This window comes from Tinamus guttatus, unplaced genomic scaffold (genome assembly GCF_059628265.1).
Source record: "Tinamus guttatus ecotype Peru unplaced genomic scaffold, ASM5962826v1 Tinamus_guttatus_pri_ptg000546l, whole genome shotgun sequence".
Taxonomy (NCBI): Eukaryota; Metazoa; Chordata; class Aves; order Tinamiformes; family Tinamidae; genus Tinamus; species Tinamus guttatus.
The window spans coordinates 2,541,485-2,554,497 of NW_028289080.1; the positions used below are offsets into that span (position 1 = coordinate 2,541,485).

Genomic DNA, 13,013 nt, shown 5'->3' on the forward strand with positions numbered 1-13,013 from the left:
TGCAGCGACGTGTCAGCCCACGCGTGGTTACGCGGGGGAGCCGCTCCACGAGAGCGGTTATTCGTGCAGGGACGGGGTGGCCATGGGGCGCTCAGCACAGCCCATCGTGAGCGGGGCCCTGTACATGCGTGTGCAGGACCGCGGGGAGGACCCGTGTGCGAGGGCGGGTTGAGCTCTCGGGTGATGCTGCCATCAACCCCAGGAAAGAAACGTGTGGGCGATGGCCGGAAACCTCTGCGGTTTAGTCAGTGACGCTGTGCAACGCTCCTTTCACCACCGAGTTTAGGTTTTGGCATTAGCCTTCACCCACTGCGCTTTCAAACTGAAAGGCCAAAATCATCTGTGCTGTGTGTTGCCTCCTCATCTGCCTTGGCTCTTCCACACTTCCATTGCTCTCTGTGCCCGGGGACGGGTGTTGATCCTGTCCTTCCTTGTGGCTTAGTCTTTATTTTTTATTTTTTTTTCCTTTTTAAAGAAACGATGATTTAAAATAAAATACTCCGATTTGTCTTGTCCCAAAACTCACTAGCACCCATAAGAATGCAGAAGTTATGCTAGAATAAAGAAAATGTTCTGGTGAACGGCTGCGTGCCAGTGATTGATCCGACACCGCAATCTGAGCAATTAGGGAAACGCGGGTTTGGTTTGTGTGTGTGTGTGTTTTTTTTTTTTTCTTCCTGATAAGCAAATGGTTCTGCAGTGATTGAGCTCTAGCTTTACTGGAGCTGTAAAACTGTAGCATGAAAATGGTGTAAAGCCAGAAGGCCCCTCAGGCCTTGAAGCATGAGCAACAGTCCTGCGAGCTCATGTCTCCTTCACGAGTGCTGCCATGGTTGAAATTGGTGCACGGTGGCCGTATGGGTCTAGTGGGTGATATAATTATGTGAATGGCACCTATTGGGAAGTGCAGCCTGGGGGGCCAGGCTGGGTGATGGGGCACTGCGGCAGCTGCCCACAAAGTCTGGGTCGGGTGAGGCTGCAGTTGTGCCTGTTTCCTAGATGGAAGTTGTGCACTCGGACCCTCAGTGATTTTAAGGTTTTGTTTTCAGCAGTCTTGATCGGAAAACTCAGGGTGTCCTTAGAGGGTCTACAGTACTGTAAAACTATCCCATGAAGCTTCACAGAGAGGCTTCTGCTATGAGAATAGGTTCAGCCCATCACAGGTGGAGTTTCTAGGCCAACTGCATCTCCGTCCAGCTTTTTCTTTCTTTATTGCTGGAAAAAAGTGTTGCGAGAAGGAACGTGCAGTCGTATTTGAGTGGCACATTTGGATAAGCACGTCTGCTCGTCTGGCTGTGAGTTTGCTCAAGGCTCTCCGAGAAAGTAGCTAGGAAACAGCCCCCAAAAATCTTTCTGTAACGCTAACAGTTGATGTGCCAGACTCCCCGCACCCGGCAATCTTGGTGCCTTTGGCAGAGTCACAGGAGCTTGTGGAAGAGGAGACCCTGACACCTCTAACTGTTAAATGTAAAGCAGCAAGGCAGCTTTTCCAGGCTCTGGGTTTGCCCTAGGGAGAGGTTTTGGGCATAGAAGGGAATAACAGGCGCTTTGAATGTCATGCTCTTAAGATAAAAGTTTGCTCTCCAAAACCTTTGATTCCCTTTGCTTGGGGTTTGTGCCTTTTGGATGTTAATGGCAACACAGCGCTGGAGAAGCTCTGGGTTAGAACAGGTACCAACCTGGGATGGGACCCGGGAGCAGCTGAACTTAATATGTTGCTCTAGGGAAGGGGAGCTGCTCCACCTGCATTGTGCAAAGCAGGTGCCTGGAGTTGCTTCCGTACTCGGATACTGCCTCTCCCTGGGACAGCCTTTACAGGGAGGTGTTCATAGAAAAACCCTCAGCTGACGCTGGCAAGAGGATTAGCACTTTTTATTAATAAATAATTATCTCTCCACTGATTCAAAACTGAGTCGGAGCTTCCAGCAGCTGGGGCTGGCCTCCCTCAGACAGAAGGAGGGGGGCAGGCCCCTGGGTAGCATTTGTCCTGTGATTAACAGATTTCATCTGAAGAATTAAGAGTACAGGTCTGCAGCAATGAAAATACTGTGACTACTGAAAAAATCTGTGGAGGAGCTGTGGAAGGAGCTGGTGGATGCTCAGTACAGTGGAAGCAGCTTGAGAACTCTAGCCTTTGGGAAGTGACTTGGGCTGTGTATCTTCTGGCCTGACCTCTGTAGTGTTGTCCATGCCTGAGCTTTGGAATTCAGGCTCCCTGTGGATCTTCGAAGTTGGAGACCCCAAGGCAGATGTCATGCAAGGTGGTGTGCGAGTGCTGTGGGACGGGCGAGCTCCTGGCCGTGCTTCCCGGCGAAGGTCTCGCGGTGGGACAGCAGCGCCTTCAAACGGGGTGCAGGCTGCGTGACACAGCCAGAGGTGCTTGCAAAAAGATGAAGTCTAAGGGACCGTGACGATGGCACAGCATGCATGGACTGTGTCAAGTGTCCCAAAGCAGCAGAACCAACTCGGCGTCAGCCTCCGTCACCTTCCTGGGCCAAGGCTTCTCGCTGCCGCTGCAGGGTGCTGGGCACAGCCCCGAGCACCCCGTCCTCCCCAGCCCACCGAGTCTGTGTACGCTGGCTGCTCCCTGCTGCCACTCCTCTTCCCTGCCAGTGCCAGGCATCCCAACGGCTCTTTTTCCAGAGTGAACATCATTCTCCAGCAGCAGGAAGCCAGCTGGCCTATTTGTCTTTCGCATCCAGCTAAAAATAGACAAAAAGAGAGAGTGTTTGCCAGCAGATTTCAATCCTTCCAGCCCCGCAAGCTCAGCCAGTGAGGGTTGCTAGCACACGGAGCAGGAGCGGTTTATATTCCATGTGCTCCCAGATTTACATCAGCTTTTATCCATCTGTGACCAACAGTAGCACAGCTGCTAAATCAAGGAGAGGCTGCTCTCCTATAAACTCCGAAGAGCTTGTAGTGAAAAACAAAAACCTCACAGGGCTATTGATTCTTTCTCATTCCTCTCCTGTTACGAGGAAAGAAAGAATAGCTGTTAAAAATATAACCTGGAGAAAGCACAGCTCTGGTCTGGACAAACAGAGCTGCACCTAGGTACATAAGCAGAAAGGTTGGTCCAGCCCAGAAGTTGCAACTCTTACTTGAATGAAAAACAAGTTTAAATCTATCTAAAATACTGTAATAATAGAACACTAAGCTTGGAAAGCAATCAAGAATTTATCTCATCTGTAACTTCTGACTTTTGAAGTTCAGGTCTCAAAGGATCACTGCTGTCAGAGGAACGTCACAGGGGAAAATTGACTGGTAGGGGGGGAAAAAAAGAAGGTGCATCTTTAATTAGCCCCTGCAGACATGTGCCCCCGCAGGGTTTATCAGTGTTTATCACTATATCGATGTTTGTTATCATATGCCTTTGATGGAAGCATTGCCTGAAGAAGAGAACAGACATTTTTTGTGATGATTAAGTGCAAAAGCAAGTCCTCTGCTGACTTACAAGACTGTTTGGACTCATTTTATAGAGATGCCCTGGAGGTTTTTCTAGTCTTATCACTTCCAGCTCCAGGAGAACTTGCCTAGAAATCTACACTGCTTTTCCAGGAGGTTCCCTCTAAGAACAAATAATAATGGAACAGCTTTCCAATAACTGAGTGGGTCACTTCCTATTTTTAAACACCCTTTTGCACCTATCCACAGTCCCTCCGACTGCAGGCTGCAAGTTTGGCAACGGCTGTAGCACAAGGAGCAGAGAGGCCCTTCCCACCTTTTCCTTTTCTTCCTGGATTAGCGTTTGCATCTCTTGGGTCCAGCCCAGCAGCTCCACGAGCTTCTTGACGCCGCTGACCACGTCCCCCAGCTGGGCTACGTCATTGTGGCGGTGCTGCCAGGCGAAGGGGCCCACGAGATCCCGGTTGATGAGGACGCGGGGAACGGAACTGCGAACAGCGCCTGCCAGGCTGGCAAAGGGCTCCACCTGCAGGGAGGCCACCCGGGAGGAGCAGAGAGACATGGTCACCACACTGAGGGGCACTGCGGGGGCACGAATCCACTGCACGCTAAGTCTGCAGGGCTGCCCAGCTCCAATTTGCTCCGTTTATGCTGTGGCCTCTCCTCAGGGAGCCACAAAACTCATCTCCTCGTCTCCAGGCGCCCGCCTCTACCAACAGCGCGCATGTTTCTGAGGGCCACGACTCTGAGCGCGCCTACCCTCTTTCTGACGCTAGCCCCTCCAGTTTAATCTCCTCGCTACCCCAGTTTCTCGCTTTCTCCTCCTATCCCCACCCCTTTATCTCCTCCAAAGCCCCTGGGGCCCTGATCCCATGCACCCTTCTCTCCTCAAGAGCCAGGGTCTGCCCTAGCCCCAGACCTCCAGCGACGTTCCAATGACGAAGAGCAGCTCTGCCAGGGGGAAGTCCGCCACGTGCAGGAAGAAGCGGCGCGGCAGCTCCTCGCCAAAGAACACAATGTCGGGCTTGACGACTCCGGTGCAGACAGGGCAGCGAGGCACCTTGTCTGCCATGACGTCCCCCTGAAGCAAGAGCACCCAAGAGCGCTCGTTACGGGGCGGCGTGGGCGCCTGCCTGCACACGCAGCGCCGCAACCACAACACATCCTCACGGTAACAGCCAGCCCCTCCGCTTCCCTTCCCGAGCCGGCTCTCCGGCAGCAAGGAGCAACAGGCCTGGGCGGGTTGTCCTCCCTCGCGGGAGCTCCCGAGACAACACTCGGCGGCGGCCGCTCACCCTCAAGTCCTCTCCCGGGAACGTCCTGCGGCAGACGGTGCAGGTGGCCGTGGCGAAGGTGCCGTGGGCTTCGACCAGCCGATCGGGCGGGATCCCAGCAACTGGAACGCACGCGGAGTGGCTGATCCACTCGCCATGGGGGAACAACCCCAGCCCTGCCTCCTGTTCCACTTCTTACCCTCACCCCTTCCTGGTGCTCTGCTGCTGAGCGCCAGGGAGGAAGCAACTCACCCCTCTCCAGTCCGTCAATATTCTGCGTATACAGACGCAGCAGAAGGCCTTTGTCGTGCAGGAGCCTTAGGAAATAGTGCGCGTAGTTGGGCTTGTAGTTGCCCGGGTAGAGTTCCTTGGCCAAGGTGAAGAAGGGCTTGGGGTTAAGGAAGAAATAGTTCAGTTCAAAGATGGCTTCTGGATAAGGGATGTTGTACTGCGCGAGGTTGCTGTAGAGGCCGCTCCCCGGGGACCTGCGGAGAGAGACAGGTGCCGGTGGACGCGTTGCGGGGAGCTGCATCAGCGCCCAGGCCAAGCGCGACGGCGGAGCACACGGATGGATCCGCTGGGCTCTCTCCTGCTGCTTTGTGCCGTGCGTTTGGCGCAAAAGGGCGCTGAAATCCGGGATCCCTGCTAGGTGCACACAGCACAGGGCCCAGCACTGTCCCACCTCCGGCTGGGGCAGAGGTGCCCTCGGGGCCTGGGGAGCGCAGGGAAGGTTGTGTGGAGCACTAGTTGCTGGTGTGGGGCACGCGGGTGACTTCTGTCACCTGCACTGAACTCCAGCTTGTGTGACCTGACAGCAGGAGGGACTGAGGTAGAGCAGCCGGTGCTACCGAGGCCGCCGGTCCTAACGCGCGGCCCCGCCAAAGGCGAACCTGAAATCCGGGATGCCGCTGGGCGTGCTGAGCCCGGCGCCGGCCATCACCAGCACCCTGCGGCCCTCCTGGGCGCGCAGCAGCTCCGCCACGGCGGCCAGGCCGAGCCTCGGCCCCCCGGCGGCGGAGCCGGACAGGGCCCTGCCCGCGGGGGCCGTGCAGCGGGGCCGCGGCTCCCAGAGGCGGCCCCAGGCCGCGAGGAGGCACCGCGCCGGGCAGCGCCACCGCAGCGCCGCCGCCCGCCGCTCCATGGCGGCCGTTAGCGGCGGCCGTTAGCGGCGCTACCGCAAGGCCGCGAGTAGGCGCGCGCGCCGCCGCCGCCTCCCGCTTCCCCCGCTTCCCCCGCCCCGGCTCGCCGCGCCGCGCCGCCCCCCAGCGGTGCCTTACGGTACCCACAGTGCCCCGCGCGCGGCGCCGGCAGTGAGTGTGCATTTCCGGCGGGCGCGGGGTCGCCGCCGTCGCCGTTGTCGCCGCTGTCGTGGCCGCCGCCGCCATCGCCATGAAGGACGTGCCGGCCTTCCTGCAGCAGAGCCAGAGCGCGGGGCCGGGCCAGGCGGCCGTGTGGCACCGCCTGGAGGAGCTCTACAACAAGAAGTGAGCGCGGGGCAGGGGCCCTCCGCTGCGCGTCCCCGTGGGAGGTTGCAACGGGCCCGGGGGTTCCCGCGGTTTCCCCTTAAAAAAACCGCCCCTCGAGGGTCACAGCAGCTGCAGAGAGGCGAGCTGCTTCAAAACGGGCCTGTTCCCCGTGTGTGGCGCGGGAGGGAGTGCGAGCACGAGCGCTGGCGTGTGGAAGCTCGGGCTAACTCTCGTTGCTGCTGTTGTTATTATTTGAGGCTCTGGCACCAGCTGACGTTGCAAGTCCTGGACTTCGTGCAGGACCCCTGCTTCGCCCAGGGGGATGGACTCATCAAGGTGAGGCGCTCGCTTGCGCCAGGGCGGTTCACCTCCCCCTCCCCGTAGCAATGTGGGGCGGTGGTGTTTTTGTAGAGAGGGGAAATAAGCAGCTCCTGACTTGTTTTGTTTTCGTTTTGAACTGGTAGGCCAGGTGAACTCATTTTCTGCTCGCAGGTTACTGCTAACTGCGTGTTTTCCTCTCCTTTGTGGCTTAGATTCAAATTCAGTTTCCCTAATTGCTTCCGTGATAACAAGGCTTGAGTTCCTAGATAGTCCTTTTTTTTTTTTTTTTTTTTTTTTTTTAAAGGATGCCCATAAAGGGAGATTAGAAAAGTTGAGGCTTGAGCTAGATGCACATTGAGGAGTGAAGACATGCACTGGGGCACGCTGGAGCCAGAAGGCACTATGTTGTAGCACCTGGTAGCGTGTGGGTTTCTGCAGTTGTTTTGAACAGCTGGGAGGATATTGTACAGCCTGCAACCTGTAAAATGAGCTGTTTTCTTAAAAACAAACAAAAAAGGCAATTGGGAAAGCCTGTAGGTGTACCAAATGCAGAGGACAAGTTGGATGCCAACTGCTTTGTTCAGGCAATGAGCTGAAATAAAATGTAAATGTTGTCACTGAAAGTACCTTCTTGCTCTGAATATCTACCTGCTTTTGCTTACAGCTTTATGAGAACTTCATCAGTGAGTTTGAACACAGGTGAGTCCATTTGTCCCCAAAGTTGGGGGTGACCTCCTGTTACCTACAGCTGAGACTGTTGTGGCAATGCGGTTTGTTTTTGTTCTAGGGTGAACCCCTTGTCTCTGGTAGAGATCATTCTTCATGTTGTTAGGCAAATGACAGGTAAGTGACATTGCCTGTGGCTGATGGTGTTTTCTAGGAACTGATGGTCGTGAAACTTTGGTAGTTAATAGTAAGAGCTAAGTCCTTGGTCTTCAACTAAAACTTAGTGGCACTCTGGGGTATTGAAAAGTGCCAGTTTCAGTGCTTCATGGAATTTATTTCTAGGTTGAGATTCAGTTCTGTTGGAATTCCTAATATGCCTTCTCTTTTGCTCTGCTTTAGATCCCACCGTGGCCCTTTCTTTTCTGGAAAAGACCCGGGAAAAGGTATTTGTGAGACTGCTCTTTCCTTGGGTAGTCCCTGTACAGACTTTGTTTTGTGTATGAGTGTGTTTGGTATAAGTGAAGAGGCGAGTATGTATATATTGGAATGTGTGCTGGAAAGTACTGCTTTCCTCAGTGACCGATCCCGGAATTTAACGCAGGGATGTGTTAATAAGCGAAATATAACTAAACTAATACAATCTGGATTTTGAAAGTCTGCTTAACTAGAACAACGAGGTCTCCAAATTGTGTGATTTTGTTTGAGTGCAGGTAAAAAGCAGCGATGAAGCAGTCATTTTGTGTAAAACAGCCATCGGGGCTCTCAAGCTGAACATTGGAGACCTGCAGGTCACAAAGGTGAGACGATCACTTGAGCTGCACAAACGGTAACGTTCAGATAGTTTGGAGCACTGTGACTTATTTCAGCAGTTAGTTTAAGCGTGGACATTCCTGTGTCTTCACTTCCATTCTGAAATAGAGGAAAAATGAATGTGCAACCCAAACCCCCAAAACTTGGCGTTCCTTTTTCTTCTAGCTTAGAGGGTCCATTGAATTCAGCAGCGTATGTGTTGCTTGCTGATGAGCTGATACAGACAACTGAATTCCAGCACCCGGTTTCTGGTGCTGAATGTGTTGTTCCTCTCTCTCCTAGAGCTTTTCAGAAGCATCTCGGAAAGTCGAGGGCTTTCCTTCTTCTTCCAGGCAGTTCTGCTGTACATCTTTGAGTACAAGCGTGAAGGGCTACAGTGCAGTTGGTTTTTCTTCCTTCAGTCAAACACCTTTGTAAAGAGGGAGAGCCGTTGCTTCCCTCTGAATCCAGCCTACGGATTCATTTCATCTGCGTCATCACTGAACGGATGCAACTGCTGAACCAAATGAGAATATTGTGACCCTTTCTGTGGGGGATCAGAAGGCCCTGGGCCACGGATGAGCATTTTGTGCTTTTAGCCATAAGCTTGTTTCTTGCTCTGATTTAGGAGACCATTGAGGAAGTTGAGGAGATGCTGAATAATCTCCCTGGGGTGACTTCAGTTCACAGCCGTTTCTATGACCTCTCCAGCAAGTACTACCAGACCATTGGGAACCATGCCTCCTACTACAAGGATGCTCTGCGCTTCCTGGGCTGCATCGATGTTAAAGATCTGCCAGGTAACTCTTCCTTTGTGGCCAAACGTAGCCCCCATTTTCATTTTTCATTCCATGACCTCCGTCTAAATAAATGCACCGAGAGAGTGTAAATTTTTTTCTCAATGTTATTTTGAGTCTGTTGTAGTTGGACCAGGATCTAGCTACAGAAACCCATGAGGGGAATGAATGAGCAGGATTCTGCTCCTAATTCTACCCTGTGATGGGAGGCAGTGTCCTTGCCAGATGGGACAGGTTATTCTACCCTAGCCCATTCTGTCTAGTTTCATAAAGTTGCCTTTTTGTGTTATACTATGGTTCCTGCAGGTTTTGAATTTCGGGCTTGGGAGTGAGGGCTAAGAAGGGTCAAGGATGATTTAATACAGGCACAGGAAGGAGGGCAAAAAAGGAGCTGATGTAGGCTGCTGTTTCATCCAGACTTTTCTTTCCCTCTAGTATCAGAGCAGCAGGAGAGAGCCTTCACCCTGGGACTGGCCGGGCTTCTGGGAGAAGGTGTTTACAACTTTGGGGAGCTGGTAAGTTAACTCTGGTTTGCTGCAGCTGTTGGGCATCACAAGTGGATTTTTAACCTGTTAGCACTTGTCCTGCTTGGATTCTTGCAGCTCATGCACCCTGTTCTGGAGTCCCTGAGAAACACCGATCGGCAGTGGCTGATTGATACTCTTTATGCCTTCAACAGTGGAAATGTAGAGACATTTCAGGCTCTAAAGTCAGCGTGGGGTCAGCAGGTGAGTGAATAACTTGCTCATAACATTCAAGTAAGACTTAGGCTTAATATTTACAGACGCTGTTTAGGAGTTTCTTAAGACACCTAGCTTAAATTTCCTGAACTAGGTGCATTAGTGCAGCCATAACTGTTGCATAGTGATGCTTTTTTCGTCTTGTGTCTTCAGTTTTCTTTTGGCTTTCTTGCTTGAAAGAAGTGAACAAGGGAAATTCCTTGTAGCCAAGGGAAAAGCCCCAAAAGACAGTACGCAGCTCTGGGCAGGAAGATTGTCTCCAATCTAATATCCACAACGCCGTAATTGCCATGATATTAAATTGCTTTTGCTGCCTTATTTTTCCAGGAAATTCAAGGAAGCTGTGAAGTTGGATATTAGCTGCAGTGGCTGTATCAGATATTGCTGACGCAGCAGTGGTTTATAGACTGACTTTTGTGTGAACTTGTGCCAGGCTGTAGCCTTCAGTATAACCTTGCCTACCTTGTAGAGTACTGCTTTTAAGTACACAGTCTTTACTGGTAGCTCTATGGAATCATTGCCCAGTAGTGGGTAGGAAAGGATGGCCTCTCATTAATGAGGACAGTGGGTACCACTGCATTTAATAGTGGCTCATTCCTCCAGACAGAATGTCGCTCTTTTATAGGGCGAGGTGTGGAACGAGTAATAATGAACTTATTTTCTTTTAATTTGTCATCTCACAGCCCGATCTGGCAGCAAACGAAGCACTTCTGCTGCAGAAGATTCAACTGCTGTGTCTAATGGAGGTGAGGCGCTGAGCCACGAGCTGCGGGGTGTTAAATGTAGGAAATGAAAATTGCTGCTTTCAACAACCTTCCGACGAGTCCAATTTACTGAAATGGCAAATTCTTCCAGTCGCGCTCCTTTTGCTGTGTTTCTAGGAACTCGTGTGTAACTAGGTAGTACGACTGCAAGTTTTGTCTCTAGAGGGTGCTAAATGGCAAGTACTGCTATGGGAGGGGAATTTAAAAAAGCTCCATGCTGCCTGCTTGCAGTTTCAAGGATGTGCAGGCAGGGTAGGGAGGTGGGGAAGGAGGGAGCAAGTGGTGTTTCTGAAGACAGCATCTGAAACGATAGCTCTTCAATATGATGGATTATAACAAAGATTCCTACAACACACTTAAGTTGAAAACTTAGTCTCTTAAAGACAAAAACTTTGTCCCTGTGAGGTAACTCTACATGTTTAAAACAATTTCTTTCTTGTTCCTTGAAGCCTCTGTGACTCTGGATCTGTTTTTTTTTTGTTTGCTTGCTTTTTTTTTTTTTTTTTTATGCAGTGTCAATGATCTGAATCATCTGAAGCATAATGCATGCTTTTATACACACATGTGCATATATATTCATCCCAGTTCCAGCATTTTACTTTTAACTACTCTTATTACCTCTAATACGTTGTGCCAGAGATTGCATAGGCACAGAGACATTTTGGCACCAACTGACCTGCTTTATTTGGAGATTAACTTGTCTCTTAGGAGCCCTGCTGTTTGGGGGGCTACTTTCTGCTAGGATGGGTGAGGGCATTTTTTGCTGAAGTACTGCGGTATTAAAACGAGGAATGTAGTTGATACTGCAGTGTGAGAGCCCAGCAAGGGTGGCAGCAGGGAAGCTGTGTGCGCTGCAGGAAAAAAATTAAGAAAAGTGGAGGTTTATCTTTGTTTTGCCTTTTGTTTGCTTGAATTTAGATGACTTTCACCCGACCGGCCAATCATAGGCAGCTCACTTTCGAGGAGATTGCAAAGAGTGCCAAAGTCACTGTGAACGAGGTGAGTTTAGTCGTAGTTGGTGATAAATCTCTATGTTCTGAAGCTCTGAAAGTTTCCAAATAAACTCCGCACTTTATTGGACTTCATGCAAGTCTTGTGGCCCGTCTAGGTCTCTCTCTATGGTAGCTCTTCTCTCCAGCACGTCTTCCCTCCAGCCCAACTTGGTATCACCTGCAAGCTTGACGAGGATGCAGTCAGTGCTGTTATCCGGCTTGTTCATAAAGTTACCTACCAACTAGGTAGTACCAAAATGCCAAATGACTCCAGAAAAGCTGCATTTGTGACCAGCTGTGTGTTCAGCTTTGAGCTGCTGACCAAGCCCAGCAGTTCAGCAAGTTTTCTATCTGTCTGGTTCCAGGTGTCCAGTCTGTATCTCAGCAGCTTGTCAGCAGGCTGTTGTGGGAGGTCTCGTTGATTGCCTTGTTAAAACCCTTACGTGACAGATGCAACTTTCTCCTTGTCCCCTGAGGAAGTTGGTTCATCTTTAGAAGGCAATTGGATTGTTCAAGCCCAATTTACCCCTGGTAAACCCATGCTTTTTCACTCACCTTGTCCTTAATGGGGTTTCAGATGTCCTAAAGAAATCTGCAGTCCTGTATATTTTGATGTCAAGTCTTGAGGCAGTGTAATAACCTATAAGAGATAGACTGCAGCTCTTAGTTTTTGTGTAGTAACCACTATTCTGCGTGCTGAGTGCCCTTAAAGGTCTCCTCGTGGGGGGAAGTGGGTGATTCTCTGTTCTTTTCCTCGCTTCTAGGTGGAGCTGCTGGTGATGAAGGCGCTCTCGGTGGGGCTGGTAAAAGGCAGTATTGATGAAGTGGACAAGAGGGTGCACATGACGTGGGTGCAGCCACGTGTGCTGGATTTGCAGCAGGTAACGATCCACTTCAGTGCTAAGTCTGTGTTAACTTGAGGGTGGTGTTTTTGTATCTGAGATGACCTGGAAATTGCAGTAAGACCTGTTAAGGGTCACTGCCTGTGAATTTGTCTCGTTATGCTTCCCAATTCCCAGAGTTTCTTCAGGAGGTGTTGCCAGTTCTTACACTGTTTTACTTGGCTATATAGTGTGCTTTGTAACCATGCTAAGCAGTAAGAAATCACAAATTCGTCAGCAGGTAGGATAGGATTTTGGAGATGCTTCTCCAAGAGCCATCCAAACCGCCAGGAAATATGAATACTTGCTATGAATGCTGTTTCTTTCCAGAGGGACGTGGGCGCTTGGCAGTTACCTCAAAATTTAAGGAATGAAACAATCTTTAGATCTTTACAATCTTCTGGTTAGTAGGTGGGTAGGAAGAAAAGTTCAGAGTGATGGAGATGAAAGGTGCTGAGCTTCTCAAGTTCATCTTTGTGACACACGTGTTTTAGGAGACTGAATAGGGAGGGTGCTCTTTGCTTTTAAAAACTGCTAGCTTAAAAAAGCTAGACCAGCTTTTAAAAACTGCTAGTCCATGTACTGCTAGCTACAAATAAATCCTTTTGTGCATTTCAGTCTAATTCAAACCATTATAGTCCCGATGGTAGAAGATGCCAAGCATCCTCTGGAGATGCACGGGGTTTTGAGAGGCTATGCTGGATCTCAAGCCGTTGCACTTGCGGGGGAATTTATGTGTCTTTAGTATTTGTGCCACTGAAATCCCTGTGTGTTTGCCTTCCAGATCAAGGGGATGAAAGACCGCCTGGAGTTCTGGTGCACAGACGTGAGGAGCATGGAGATGTTGGTAGAGCACCAAGCCCACGACATCTTAACATAGAGGACCTTGCGCTGCGCTGAGAGGGGAATTTTTTACTG

The 13,013-nt window shown here is 50.7% G+C and overlaps 2 protein-coding genes across 3 annotated transcripts; one reads left to right on the top strand and one right to left on the bottom strand.

Annotated features, from left to right (window-relative positions):
• Positions 1-2,666: 2,666 nt before the first annotated feature.
• Positions 2,667-5,686, bottom strand: SIRT3 (sirtuin 3). 2 transcript variants are annotated; one of them, XM_088534200.1, is made up of 6 exons: positions 5,570-5,686; positions 4,932-5,164; positions 4,701-4,801; positions 4,325-4,486; positions 3,722-3,931; positions 2,667-2,702 (listed from the first exon to the last, which is right to left on the bottom strand). In XM_088534200.1, exons 1-6 carry the CDS (start codon positions 5,614-5,616, stop codon positions 2,682-2,684), a joined length of 774 nt encoding a protein of 257 aa, XP_088390326.1. In that variant the 5' UTR covers positions 5,617-5,686; the 3' UTR covers positions 2,667-2,681. The 2 variants fall into 2 exon arrangements, with proteins under 2 accessions (XP_088390326.1, XP_088390327.1); XM_088534201.1 differs by lacking the exon at positions 3,722-3,931.
• Positions 5,687-6,007: 321 nt separating this feature from the next.
• Positions 6,008-13,013, top strand: PSMD13 (proteasome 26S subunit, non-ATPase 13). The gene is made up of 13 exons (XM_088534163.1): positions 6,008-6,163; positions 6,403-6,481; positions 7,131-7,165; positions 7,254-7,309; positions 7,532-7,575; positions 7,843-7,929; positions 8,550-8,721; positions 9,154-9,233; positions 9,321-9,446; positions 10,142-10,204; positions 11,141-11,221; positions 11,979-12,095; positions 12,880-13,013. Exons 1-13 carry the CDS (start codon positions 6,069-6,071, stop codon positions 12,973-12,975), a joined length of 1,131 nt encoding a protein of 376 aa, XP_088390289.1. The 5' UTR covers positions 6,008-6,068; the 3' UTR covers positions 12,976-13,013.